The sequence below is a fragment of the Acomys minous genome, assembly GCF_964271855.1.
Source record: "Acomys minous genome assembly, chromosome: 14".
Lineage (NCBI taxonomy): Eukaryota > Metazoa > Chordata > Mammalia > Rodentia > Muridae > Acomys > Acomys minous.
In genome coordinates this window covers 52,075,014-52,089,349 of record NC_140496.1, presented here as the reverse complement: position 1 = coordinate 52,089,349, position 14,336 = coordinate 52,075,014, and the positions used below count along the sequence as shown (strand labels likewise).

At 46.0% G+C, this 14,336-nt stretch overlaps 2 protein-coding genes across 7 annotated transcripts in view; both read left to right on the top strand.

Moving 5' to 3' along the window:
- Nucleotides 1–9,561, top strand: part of HMGXB4 (HMG-box containing 4) — a 38,852-nt gene extending 29,291 nt beyond the window's left edge. For all 4 annotated transcript variants that reach the window (XM_084756333.1, XM_084756332.1, XM_084756334.1 and 1 more), the window contains 4 exons: nt 967–1,072; nt 1,870–2,039; nt 7,071–7,193; nt 7,600–9,561. In XM_084756333.1, coding sequence (XP_084612459.1) covers nt 967–1,072; nt 1,870–2,039; nt 7,071–7,193; nt 7,600–7,644 — 444 coding nt within the window. In that variant the 3' untranslated portion in view covers nt 7,645–9,561. The remainder of the gene's footprint in view (nt 1–966; nt 1,073–1,869; nt 2,040–7,070; nt 7,194–7,599) is intronic.
- A 1,692-nt stretch (nt 9,562–11,253) lies between these two features.
- The window catches only part of TOM1 (target of myb1 membrane trafficking protein), a 38,013-nt gene continuing 34,930 nt past the window's right edge, over nt 11,254–14,336 (top strand). For 2 of the 3 annotated variants that reach the window (XM_084756338.1, XM_084756337.1), the window contains exon 1: nt 11,279–11,393. Coding sequence is in view for 1 of the 3 variants with exons in the window: in XM_084756336.1 (XP_084612462.1) it covers nt 11,342–11,393 (52 nt within the window). In the remaining 2 variants the exon portion in view is untranslated. Of the gene's footprint in view, nt 11,394–14,336 lie in introns of all 3 variants that reach the window. The other variant, XM_084756336.1, reaches the window with a different exon arrangement.

Genomic DNA, 14,336 nt, shown 5'->3' with positions numbered 1-14,336 from the left:
AGTCATGGTCTTGGGTCTGAGACTCAGCACCTTCTACCTAAGAAAGCATGGGATTCCCTTGCCAGACCATCAACCATTAGCAGTGAATTCTTCTATTAAGAACTAATAAGACTTCTGGGTATGGGTGGCTCATGCTTAGTTATTGCAGTGCTTAGTGGACAGGCATGAAGACTGAGGATTCAAGGCGAACTTGGGCTGTGTCACAAGTCAGCCTTTAAAAAACAAAAGAAAAGTAGAAAAACCAGTGATGTCATGCCTGAATTGTATAGTTGCATGACATCACTGGTTAGTAGAAAGAGAGCAAGGAGCCAGGCGTGGTGGCGCATGCACTCAGGAGGCAGAGGCAGGCGGATTGCTGTGAGTTCAAGGCCAGCCTGGTCTACAAAGCAAGTCCAGAACAGCCCAGGCTACACAGAGAAACCCTGTCTCGATTCTTACTTTAAAGCATAGCTTTTTTCTTTTTTTTTAGATGAAACAACTCTTTCCCACCAAGATTATTCTTGATAGCATGCTGTTTTCATTGCCAAGGAGGTTAGAGGAAGTGGTTAGCCATAGGACAGTATACTGAGCCAGTGTGTGTTTAGCCTTACTAAACTGTTCTGTTAGCCTGTCGGTACTGAGCATTGACTCTTTCACTGAAGAGTAAATGTAGTCCTGCACTTAAGAACCTATCAGCCTTGAAGACACTTTAGTTGCTATCCACCTTCTCCTAGCTCCTTCCCCCACCCCCACCCCACGCCCCCCACCCCCTCACCCCCACTTTTTCATGACAGGGTTTCTCTGTGTAGCCTTAGCTGTCTTGGACTCGCTTTGTAGACTAGGCGGACCTCAAACTCACAACAATCCCCCTGCCTCTGCCTCCGGAGTGCATGCGCTACCACGCCCGGCTCCTTGCTCCCTTTCTACTAACCACTTTGCCCTTTTTTTTTTTTTTTTTTTTAATTCTGTGTGGCTGATCTATTGCAGATCTGGAAGCAAAAGGCTCAGTATCTGCAGCACAAACAGAACAAAGCTGAAGCCACAACTGTGAAAAGAAAAGCATCCAGTGCAGAAGGTTCCATGAAAGTCAGAGGTAACAGCCACTTCTCTCTTCTGCTTTGAACAGATTTCCTCCAAAACACTGTGAATTCTTCTATGCTAGGAAGTTGGGCGGGCAAACAGCTTATAATAGAAATAAGTCTTGATCCCTAAGTATTACTAAATATTAAAAGCTGCATAAAAATAGTTCAAATTTAGAAACTGCAAGAAGTCACAGACTTGGCTGTAAAGATCCAGAAAGTAAGCCAGGGATGGGCCCTTCTGCCTACATATAATCCAGCAAGCAAGAGAATGGTAAATTCAAACTAGTCTGGACTACACTGGCACCTCTCTTTAAATATAAAGGATCCAGAAAGTGAATATTACACTTTTATGTGCTGTGTGCACGCCCAGGCACATGTGCATCTGTTTGCTTTTCTTACAACCCTTGAAACTTAAACAACTAGGGTCTGGAGAGATGCCTCAGCAGTTAAGAGCACTGGCTGTTTTTGCAAAGGACTAGGGCTTAAACCCCAGCCTCTACCTTGCTCATAGCAGGATATAACCCCAGTTCTTGGCAATCTAATGCCCTCTTCAGGCCTCTGTGGGCACTACACACATGTGGGAGCACAGACACGCATGTTAGGCAAGCACTCATACACATAAAATAAATATAAATAAATCTTTTTTAAAAGTAAAACTATTATTATCTCATGGGTCACACAAAAGAAGTGAGTCTAATTTTAGCTCACAAACATAGGCTAGCTAGTGCCTAATGCATAGTTTTCAAGAGAGACAGTTGTTTTTGTGATGTTGAAGACCATGGGCAAATGTTCATCCTTCTGTTTTCAGCTTCTTCTGTGGGAATACTGTCACCCCACAAGAAGTTCCCACCCACCACAATGCTTTTGCCAGCCTCACCAGCCAAAACTCCTGAGACAGAGCCCATTGACGTTGCTGCTCATCTCCAGTTGTTGGGAGAGTCCCTCAGCCTCATTGGACACCGCCTACAGGAGACAGAGGTAAGCACAGCACTTATTAGCAGGATTTCTGTTTTTATACCATTTAGATTGATTTGTTCATTTAATGAGCAACTACTTTATACAAAATAATGCCAGGTACCCATCATGTGGTAAAAAGACGTCTAGAGAATCTGCCTGTTTGCTCTAGAGTTTATACAGCTATACCATCCTGTAGAAACAGTGGCACTAAAAGAAGTCAAGATACCCTGTAGCTGGATTTTAGGTTTTAAAACTTCGTGGAAGAGCTGGAGAGAGATCTCCGTCGTTAAGAGCACTGGCTGCTCTTCCCAAATACCAGGATTCAAATATCAGCAGCCACAAGGAAGCTCACAACTGCCTACAACTCTAGTTCCAGGAAATCTGATGTCCTCTTCTGGCCTCCTTAGGTACTGTATGCACATGATGCACAGACATACATGTAGCCAAAGTGCCCATACATATATACATTTATGGATTTTTGTTTCTTTTGTTTTTCTCCAAGACAGCGTTTCTCTGTGTAGCCCTGGCTGTCCTGGACTCACTTTGTAGACCAGGCTGGCCTCGAACTCACATCAAGTCGCCTGCCTCTGCCTCCCGAGTGCGGGGTTTAAAGGCATTCGCCACCATGCCTGGCTGGTTTTTGTTTCTCAAGACGGAGTTTCTCTTTGTTGTCTTGGCTGTCCTGGAACTTGCTGTATACTAGCCTCAACCTCACAGAGATCCATCTGCTTTTGCCTCCCAAGGGTTGGGATTAAAGGCTGTGCCACCACTACCTGGCTCATATAAATTTTTAAAAATATTAAGTGGAAGGGCTGGAGAGATGGCTCAGAGGTTAAGAGCACTGTCTGTTCTTTTCAAAAGTCCTGAGTTCAATTCCCAGCAACCACATGGTGGTTCACAACCATCTATAATGAGATCTGGTACCCTCTTCTGACATGCAGGAACACATTCAGGCAGAATACTGTACAATAAATAAATAAATCTTTTAAAACCACATTTATTGCCATGCACACCTCTAATCCCAGCACTTGAGAGGCAGAAGCAGGTGGATCACTGTGAGTTCGAGGCCAGCCTGGTCTACAAAGTGAGTCCAGGACAGCTAAGGCCACACAGAGAAGCCCTGTCTTGAAAAAACAAACAAACAAACAAACAAACAAAGACTATAAGGATAAGAAGAGTTCCCATCCTCTGAAAATCCCAGCGTTTAGGAGGCAGAGCTAGGAGAATGATCACAAGTTAGAGGCCAACCAAGTCTGTATAGTGAGACCCTATTTTTAGAGACAGGGTGTTAGGGAAAAGCTCACAGGACTCACCCTACACAAAAACTACAGGCAACTAATAAGGAAGGCTGGGAGCAAAAGAAAGTCTTCCTCAAGAAGAACATGCCAACTGGTTATCCAATACCAAAGGGTCGGCCCTGAAAACATACAAGTAACATTGTACAGTCTGAGCAGATTGTATTTAGGAGAAAAATACACACATGCACCCCCATGTGCATAACAACAGTTAATGATAAAAAGAGGCCATGAATTTGAAAAAGAGCAAGGAAGGGGATGCTGGGAGGGTTTGGTAAGAGGAAAGGAAAGGGGGAAATGATGTAATTATATTACAGTCTCAAAAGATAAAAGAAGCTGTACGTTCACCTTTAATCTCAACATTTGAGAGTCAAAGGCAGGCAGATTTCTTGAATTTGAACCAGCCTGTTCTACATAATTCTAGGGAAGTTAAGGCTACATAGAGAGTCCTTGTTTCAAGAAACTAAAAAAGAAAAAAAGTAGGCTGGAATAAGAGCACAGCTGCTCTTCCAGCTGGCCCAGATTCAATTCCCAGCACCCACATGACAGCTCATAACTACAGGTCCAGGGGATCCAAACCTACCCTCTTTTACCTGGCACACATGGTGCACAGACATACAGTCTGTTGTTGTTGTTGTTGTTGTTGTTGTTGTTGTTGTTGTTGTTGTTGTTAAAAATAAGGAAAAACAGTGGACAGTAAAGGGAGCTCTGCTGGCACGTGAGTTGTACAGTGTGGTACCTGACAGGAGGCTTTATCCTTCCAAGTGTTAGTTTCTATCATTGCCCCTTAGCTAGCTCAGTAGTGTGGCATTTCAGTTCCCAGCTCTGAGACACTTGAGCAAAGAGATCATTGTAGGCTAGCAAAGTCATTTTTAAGTTAGTCAGTGCAGAAATATAAAAAGTAATGACTTGATTTTATGCAAAAGCTGAACAGACAAAATGGCAAAAGTCACAGGAGTTGAATCTACAACTGAGTTCTTTGTCTAGTTTCTGACAGTTTAGCAGTGTTAAAAGAACGTGTGCCTTCTCACATATACTCAAATACCTGGATAGGTAAAATAGTCAATGATCTTTATTGACTTTTTAAAAGATTTATTATATGCATATATATTATATGCATATACACACACACAGTGTTCTGCGTGCATGTATAGATGACTGTGTGCCAACATATGGTTGTTGGGAATTGAACTCAGGACCTTTGGAAGAGCAGACAGTACTCTTAACCTGAGCCATCTTTCCAGCCCCCTCTTTACTAAATTTTCATTTTTAACTATTATTATATTTCCTTAAAAACTAAAATAGTTTTATGATCATTTATTGTCCAGATTTGCCCAAACAGTTTCCTTTGTTTGGCAAATACTATTTTTTAGTTCTTTTTTGTTTGTTTGTTTTGTTTTGTTTTTTGAGACAGCATTTCTCTGTGTAGCCTTGGCTGTTCGGGACTCACTTTGTAGACCAGGCTGGCCTCAAATCACAGCGATCCGTCTACCTCTGCCTCCCAAGTGCTGGCATTAAAGGCATGCACCACCATGCCCAGCTTATTTGTGAGATTAATTCCAAGAACTTACAGAACAGAAAAATCTAAATGTCTATTTGCTGTCTTAGGCTGCTTGCAGTCTAATTGGAAAGACGATTTTATGTGATTAACAGCATGCACATATATAAGGGCTGCTTTGAGAGTTTGTGTACATACCACAGGCCCCAGACACTCAGCTGCATGCCCCAAACCACAGGTAGCACTTCTAGTGGTACCATGAGGTTGATGTAGTTAGGTGGCTACTGGCATCTAACCAGCTGTGCATCATCAACATGCTGAGTAGAGCTCATTCACAGTCCACACAGGACAGACTGCAGCATGCTGCTCCAGCAGCTTGTCTGCAGTTGAGAATTGGGAGTTAGGGCTGAGAGTAGGGCAAACCTGTCACCCTGGACATGGAGAGGCTAAGGCAGGAGCATCACACCTTTGAAGGCAATCTGCAGCACAAAAAAAAACAAACAAACCATAACAAACCCCTTCCAGCTCCCAAAATCTGAGTAGCCATGGAAGGGAAACTGCAAATAAGGAGTGGCTAGTACAACCAGAAAGGGGAGGGTTTACAGCTTCTCTTGCCCACTTACCTTTTCTTTTTTTTTTTTTTCCGAGACAGGGTCTCTCTGTGTTAGCCTTGGCTGTCCTGGACTCACTTTGTAGACCAGGCTGGCCTCGAACTCACAGCGATCCGCCTGCCTCTGCCTCCCGAGTGCTGGGATTAAAGGCGTGCACCACCATGCCCGGCTTCCACTTACCTTCCCTATCAGCCTTAATATAATGTTTCACTGGCCAAAATTCACCCTTTACAACAGTGTAGGACTTAGTGGCTTTTAATACTCTTAAGAGTTTTGGACCTAAAACTATCTCTAAAACATTTTCTTTCTTTTTTTTTTTTAATTTATTTATTTATTATGTATACAGTATACAGGCATGGGTGCCTACACACCAGAAGAGGGCACCGGGGACCGCATTATAGATGGTTGTGAGCCACCATGTAGTTGCTGGGAATTGAACTCAGGACCTCCAGAAGAGCAGACAGTAGTGCTCTTAACCTCTGAGCCATCTCTCCAGCCCCCTCTAAAACATTTTCATTACCCCAGAAAGAAACAAGGAACTCCAAGCCGTGTGTGTGTGTGTGTGTGTGTGTTTTCGTTCATTCAGTGTCCATGGAGGCCAAAAGAGGGCATCCATTCTCCTGAAGCTAGACTTACAGATGGTGGTGAGCTACCATGTGGGTGCTGGGAAGCAAACCCAAGTCTTCTAAAAGAGCAGCCTGTGCTCTTAACTCTTGAACCATCTCTCCAGTCCAATGGCTTTTATCTAATGTACAGACTAGTGGATATGTAACTATTAAAATAGTTGAAGTTCATCTATGTATCACCTAAAATTTCATACCACACTTTGAGGAACATTAATTTACATAGTTCACTAATATAGATATTAAATACCTGAGCCTCATTATCACAAATTTACACAACTATTAGTACCAAAAATAGAAGCCAACTCTCCTTCCTTTGTTCACGCTGCTCTTCTGCTTGTTACAAGGCTGTCAAAGAACAGTGTCACCTAAGCACTAGTGGTGCACAGGACTGTAGTTCTACTGCTGGGAGCCTGAGATTGCAAGTTCTAGGCCAGCCTGAGTGAGAGAGAGACAGAGACCCTGTCTCAAAAGAAGGAGAGAAAGAAAAAGAAAAACTCCGTGTTAGAGGAGTCAGGCCTAGTGGGAGGGCATCGAGTCGATAGCTGGAGAGACGCTGCGAATAGCAGACAGCACATGCTGGTTACTCATTCTTGGGAGTCTTTTGCAGAGGAAAATGGAGGAAGGTCTCTTGAGGCTTTAGGCCCCCAGCCCCACTTTAAACAGATCTTAGGAAGAGTCTTCTGCTTAACTGTCGAGGAAGCGGGTTGTATATAGCAGATACATCAGGTAGGAAGACAAGGTCAGCACCCGACCCACATGTCTTGGTGGACATTGAAGTATTTATAGTTTGCTGATCTGAAATGTCCTGCAGTTTTTATGAGTAAGGTGGGTGTGTTAGAGTTCCTACTTGGCCTTCTGAGAAAATCTACTTTAGATTGAGTGAAGAGAGCAGCAATGAGGAGAAGGAACAAGTGACAAACTCAGTACATGGTTCTTGAGATCTTGCTTGTTTACCAACAGGAAAACGTTGAGCAGAAAGAGCAACTGAGAGTTGATTGAGCTGCTGTCTGCCTTTCTTGCAGGGCATGGTAGCAGTGTCCGGCAGCTTGTCAGTGCTTCTGGATTCCATTATCTGTGCTCTTGGCCCTTTGGCATGCCTGACCACACAACTACCTGAACTGAATGGCTGTCCCAGACAGGTCTTGGTGAGTTATGTTGTTGTTTTCCTTAACTTTTTAGGGCTAGAGCCTTTGAGAGCCAGAAAACACTATTTTAATGAGCACTGCCAAGCAATGCTAGTAAGGCACACGGCACTCTCATTGCCTTACTGTCCCACAGAGCAGGACACTGTATCATCAACTGCAGGTCATGCAGTAGTACATTGGAGAAAAGCAATGTAGGCTAGCCCTTGGGCTGCACCTCACAGGCAGTACAGAAAGTTCTTCCTGCTGCTGGGGCTAATGTGAGACAAGGGCAGAGACACTCCTGGCACAGCTGACAGCAGTGTGCTGGTGTCTCTTGTCTGCTTCTTCCCATCTTGCCCTTAACCATGATATGTCTCAGGGATCGAGTGAGGTGTGCCACAGTTAAGCCCTTTCTCCTTGTTTGCAGTCAAACACGCTGGACAACATTGCGTACATCATGCCTGGACTGTGACCTCCAAGAAGCCTGGGACAGAAGCCTGTCTACCCTTCGCTAGTTTGTGTATATATGACTGTTCTAGATCCTCCACTGACCTATGGGTGTAGGTTTTAAATTTTTATATCTATATATGCACATATATAATGTACAGTATATACATAGGATTATAACTACTTTGCTTTTAATAATTTTATGAAATGGCAAAGGTTTAGCTAAAAGGAAACTTTGGCATGAATGTGGGCTTGGGATTATTTTTTTGTGTGTGAAAAAAAATCTGCCTTAACAATCAGTGTAATTTGGGGACTAGGGGCTTATTCTGGGTGCCATGTTTATCTCCTTATAGACAGCTAAAAATGTGTCCCCTCCCCCAAGCCTGGGGCACCTTCAGACCCATCACTGACCATTTGCCTTACCTGTCTTATCACCGGAAATGTAAAGATTATGGGAGGAGGCCAGCTGACTACAAACTTTTCCACTCAAAGTGACCTGTGGGGAGGTGGGGAGAGCTTAGGTGGACTGAGAAAGGGAGTCATTTCAATTCCTACTAAACAGGTCTCCAACTTTATTGTAACCATTGGTGCCACAGAGACACTGGTACCATCTGTCACCTCAGTTATGCGATTCTAGGCAGCAGAGAAATACTTTGTAGAGACCAAAGCTGTTGGTGCCACCTGTTGAACCTGCATTGGCTGGTCAAGAAGGCTTGGTCTATAGAAACCAAAGCTGGTATCTTCCATTGGCACCACCAAATCTCAGAGTCTGCTGCTTAACTGCTTGGTGGTTCTTGGTTCAGCTCTGGTTCCTCTAGTGGGCAGATTGTGTTCTGCATTCCACACACGGGTGGATCATGAAGACTTCCTCCTCCTCAGCAGGGTTATCTATATGTGCGTGTGAGTGTATATTTTAATTATGTGTATTTAACTCTTTAGAACTTCTTAGATTTTAATTTATCCTGTAAATTTCTGTATATATAATTTAATAAGAAGCTTCCACCAGCATTAGCATGTGGAGCATACAGATCTGTCATTTCTTCGTGTCTGTGTAAAAGCTCCCAAATCGTCCATATGTTACAGTGTTGTGACTCAGAAAGGAGCTTCATGGCCCTCAATAATGTTACAGAAGTGAAATGCAAAGGAATGTCACCATTCCCAACTGCCCTTACTCCCAAAGAACCAGACCTGCTTCCCCACACATAAGAGATGTTGAGCACTCCAGGGATGATTGGAAACTTGGTGTGAGGGAATTCACTTCCCTGCCAAAACCAAGCTGAGGTAACCATGTTTTCTGCCTCTGGCCTAGATGGAATAGGGCAGCATCACACTAAACCTTCGGGGACCATGTAGCCCGGTGGCATCCTACTTAATTCCTTCCCATAGCCTCACTGTGCTGTCACAGCTGACCTTCTCATGGGTGTTGTGGATGTGAAATCCCTTCCTCAGCTCAGAGCAGATTTGAGGGTTAATCTGGGAAATGGAGAAAGAAACAGGAATATATGGGAACTGAAATCAAGAAGAGCAGAAATTTAAATTTGAGCTAACATGTCAGAACCTCACTTGACCCTGCAGAAGTTTCCTGTGAGAGACAGGAGATCAAGGAGACCAGGAAGACCTGTGTAGTGCAGGAAGCAGCCAGTCCTCGTGTCATTGCTACAGACAGTAGTGAGCTCCTGATGAGAACCGGCTTTCTCGTGCTTGTTTTTCTCTGAAGCCCTGTTGTATTTGTATTAAAGATTTGTACACATTTGTATAATAATCTGTACCTTGTGGTATTTGGTACTATTAGAGGAAAAACTTTGGATTCAGGCCTTCTTGCTGTTTTTATATGATTGTTTTATTTTGTTTTTTAAATAAATCCTAGTGGTTTGATCCAAATCCTATTACAGTTGTATAAAGAAACAAAATTTTGTACTTATATTAAAGATCTCATTTTTAATATTTGTAGTCCAGTCTTAGCTGTCTTTTCCCTAATTGGGTTGCTTTAAAATTATAAAACCTGTCATTCACTCTATTCTATCCTAATTTTTCCTCTAAAAGGGATGGGGGCTGGAGAGATGGTTTACTGATTAAGAATACTTCCTGTTCTTGCAAAAGACCTAAGTTAGATCCCAGTACTCATTCAACTGAATGTCACCTCTTTAGGTACCAGCACATAGGTGCATATGCCCACGTAGAGGTACATACACATATAATTAAGTTTTAAAATGTTAAAACAAAAATCTGAAATACGGGTCAACTTGCCATATTCCGACCTATCATGGGCCATGCAGTCCTTAGGTCTCGGGGTAAACACACCGTATGTAAAGGCTCTTAAATATCATTTGTATATTGTAAAACTAGAGAATCTGATAGTTGTGATTCTAGTGCTTGGCAAATGAAACCATGTACATTATGATATGGCCTAAATCAAGAAGTACCTAGATGAGTGCAGTGGCACACACCTGTAATCACAGCACTCAGGGAGGCAGAGGCAGGCAGATCTCTGAGTTCGAGGCCAGTCTGGTCTACAAAGCAAGTACAGGACAGCCAAGGCTACACAGAGAAACGCTGTCTACAAAAACAAAAACAAAAAAAGATAAATAAGACTGATATTAAAGGCTAGGTATTTATAGAGTGACCAACTGTAATTCCAACATCCAGGAGATGTGCGTTTGGAGACCAACCTAGGGAACTTGTGTTCCCCCTATTCCCCCCCCAAAAAAAAGAAGGGCTGCAAAGGACAAGGTTCTAGGTCTGATCGCCAAAAATGGAGGAGGATGAGGAGTGAGATAGCTCAAAAGCAATTGTTTAATCAATTCCTGCAAGTTGTGGCCTAACCTCTCTGCATGCACCATGGCACACACATCTAGAGTAAGGAGGGGAGAGTAATTAAAAAATTTTTAAAACATAATGTCTTATAAAGATACAGAAAGGAAGCCACCATCACGGAATGCCTATTGCTGTTTAATCTAGCATGTTGCCATGAGAGGCTTGAAATCATATCCCCAGCATGTCTCCTAGAGACCACTTCACCCACTGCTCTGTTTGGCAGCTAGCCTCTTGGCTCGACCCTCCTCAACAGCCTATTGAGTAGTTTGCAAGTCAGCTCAATACACTCAGCATTATGGATATTGTCCCCCTTTTACAGGTGAGGAGTGCAGATGGAGAAAAAGCACTTTTCCCATTTGCCAAGTAAGACCAAAGGTGAAGGTGAGGTGGCTTGTCAGGTAATGATGCTTACCACAGTCCTGGGCGGAAACCAAGCAAAAACCCAGGCCTTGCCTCCTCGGGGCTACAAACACGTGGCTCTTGGAGCAGAGAAAGCCACCAAATTCGAGTCCAACAGGGGCAAGGAGGATGTCACCCTCTGGGCTAGGTCCCCAGGAGTAAAGGCTAAGACACTAATACCATTCTGAGCTTGCGTAACCCAATCTAAGTCTTTTCCTTGGCCAGAGACCCAGTTTCCGGATGTGAAGACTAACAGGTTCCAAAGGGGCGCGCGTTGAAGCCTTTCGGGGGCGTGGCTTAGAAGCGGCGCTGCCAGGCCCCGCCCCGGTGTGGCGTTAGCCACCGCGGAGGGACGGCCCATAGAGGGCCGGGCCTCGTGGCAGCGCTCCAGAGTCCCCGCCCTGCCGGCACCTCCCCGCGGGCCGGGCAGCGGGTCACGTGACGGGTCGGCGGCGCCGGCGGTTGCTGTCACCTGATTCTGGGAGCTGGTGGCAGCTGTAGCCGCGGCAATGGACTTTCTCCTAGGAAACCCGTTCAGCTCTCCGGTGGGACAGCGCATCGGTGAGTCGCGGGAGCCGCGCGCAGCCCCGCCCCTGTGTGCCGCTCTGGCCTCCGCCCTGGGGACCTGTCGGAGTCCACAGTCAGGGATGGAAGGAGGGAGGATAGGCGGCGAGGCTGGCGCGGCGCACCTGGCCCCGCCCCTCTCATGACCCTTGTCTGATTGACAAGAGCACAGGCCAATCCGAAGTCTCGTTTGGGGATTGATGCTTGAGATAACCAATAGACAGGGGCAGAAGGTGGGTCCTGGTGGATGTGGCTCATCCAATGTGTGTGTGCTGGGGTCCAGAGTGGAGGGAGAAAGTTTGGGTTAAAGGGACTGCTGTGGTGTGCGGGCGTTGGGCCGCGCCACTGCCGGGCTCGCGCAGACTGAAAGCCTCTCCTGTGCTGGCCGCGCTCCGGTCCTTCACTGCGTTGCGGGTCCCTCACATGCTGGGGCGCCGGGGTGTCTGGGCTCGGCCGCGCCTCTGTCCCCGCGGTCGGAAGACTGGTCTGTGTGACGTCGCCCTCTTGGTGTTCCTTGCTGGTAGTTAAGGGACCATGGCCTGGCCTTCCTGGGCTTGTTTGATCATTAAATGCATTATTAAGTGCGGGGAACTGAGGATGTTTCCTGGTACATGGCTAACGCTTGTCCTTGTCACTGCGATACCACCTAATGGGTCTGGAGCCCATGAGAAGGTGCTGAGAGTCGGCCAGGTGGAGTCATTTTCCCCAGGGATGGGTAGTCTGGGTGTGACCCCCTCCTGCCTGAAGGGTACCGACAGCATTGTGAAATTATTTTTGATGGCTTTTCGCCCTGGGTCCAGACTGGGAATGCTGGATCTGGAAGCAAAGCTTCCCCGAAGTAGTTAGCCCAGCTCTGAGTTGTAACCACCGCGGCTGTTAGTGGCTCTTTTGAGGTTCACATCGGTTCTCTGCAAGGGACCGCTGATGCCTGAAGCCCAGGTGCTTCACCCCACCTGTAAATCCTTGTTTGAGTCCCAGAAAGAGAAGGCAGCCCTCTTCACAGACATCCTATGTAAAAACAGGCAAATTAGTCTGGCCTTCATAGGCAGCCACAAAGTCCTGAGACTTTTCTGGATAAGCTTATTTGGGCTCAGGGTGCCCATCAGTTGTTCAAAGCTCGGCATCTCTTCCTGCCCTGAGGGGTTGCTTGCCTTGGGCTAGAAATACTTCTGGGCAGAGTGCTACTTACATCGGTACGTCAGATCACTGACTAGATCTCACTATTGGACCCTCAGCCTTGAGCAGTTCATGTCAGAATAGGCTGGACCCATCGGAGACCGGCAGCTGTGGAGTTCCCAGTACTGCTCTTTGCAAGGCTGGGAGACCATAAATTTTTATACTTTCCTACCAGAAGCAGTGGCTCACATCTGTAATCCTGATACTCAGGGAACTAACACAGGAGGATTGCCACAAAGTCTGGGGCTAGCTGGACTCCAAAATGAGTTGAAGGGCGGTGTGAGCTGCATTGTAAGACCCTGTTTGAAAACAGAAATACCAGTTTTCTCAATCCTATCCCACTTCCCTTTACTGAGGGGAGGGGATTGAGTTGTACAGAGGAAAGCGACAAAGACTGCGATGCACCCAAAACCTGAGTGAGTTGATAGCAAGGCTGAAGTGAGCCTTCCAGGGCTACTGAAGAGGCTGTAAAAGAGCATTGCCTATAATTCCAGCACGCAGGAGGCTGCAACAGGAAGATTTGAAGTTCAGGTCCAGCCTCAGCTACACAGAGAGACCCTTCCTTGAATGACGACGATATCATGCTCCATACTCTTCCCTGTGTAGAGACAGAAGCCCTGGAGTTTAAACATCTGTCCCCCCACCCACCCTCACCCCCCACCCCCATCAGCTTCCAAGTAGCAAAGACCTTGTGCCTGTACAAAGGGGCCTGGCTGGATGTGATGATTGGTGGCCAGGTTTTCGCTGCTTGTATTCCTGTAACCCAGGCCCCTCTTTGCTACAGGAGTAAAATGATGTCTTCTCAAGTCGGCTGATCTCGTGCCCTGAGAGTGGAGTCTTGTATGATTGGCATCCTAGCAGTTATTAAACGGTGCTAATCAGGGCCCAGGATCGCTGGCCTTCCACTTCACGTACACCTTGATACTTGCTGGTCTCACTGCCTGGAGTGTCCGCTTCTGGGAGGAGCTCTACTCATCCCTGGCAGCACCTAGCACCATCACCTTCTCCCCTGAGGCCTTTGCTAACTCCTGATCCAATCTCTGCTCTCTCATTCTCTCTCACTCTGCTTCCTGTAGGCACAAAACAGCTCCCATCTCATGGGAAAGGTGAGATAGTTAATCCCTGAGCCAGGTATGAATTGCCGTGACCCAGGAACACAGATTCACATTGCCCCAAATAACATGTTCCAGTGCGGAAATGTTTTTGTAGCTACAAAACAAAAGCGAGCCATAAATCAAGCAATTGTGCTACAGCAAAGCACAGATGAAAATCTGCTGCCTGTCTCAGGTGCTAGCCTGTGGCATTCCTAGCTCTTGGGTTGGTGGACACTAGTTTTCTAGTAACTTATTCCAAAAAGCATTTACCTGGTCACAGACATGTTAGGTCAGACAGAGATGAGCGATAGGTGGGTACTGAAGGGTCTAAAGCAAGGTAGTTTGTCTCAAGGTCTGCAACACGGAACTCTCCACAATCACGGAGAGTATAGTCAGCCTTCTAACAACTTTAACAAAGCTGTAGCTTTACTGGGAACTTCAGTGTGTAAACCTGACCTCTCTCGCTTAAGAGCGGTTGTAAGAAAGCCAGTCCCTCAGAGAGCAAGTGTGCAGTGAGAGGTCGTGGGAAGTGGCGGCTCCGGCTAGCTCACAGCTCATGTCATGTCCTGGTTCCACCTCCACCACACTGATGTGCCACTGTCCCTGCCAGTCTGTCTTCAGCTAGGCGTGACTTGAGATCGGGGGCTACCCAACCCTTTCCTGATGCCTC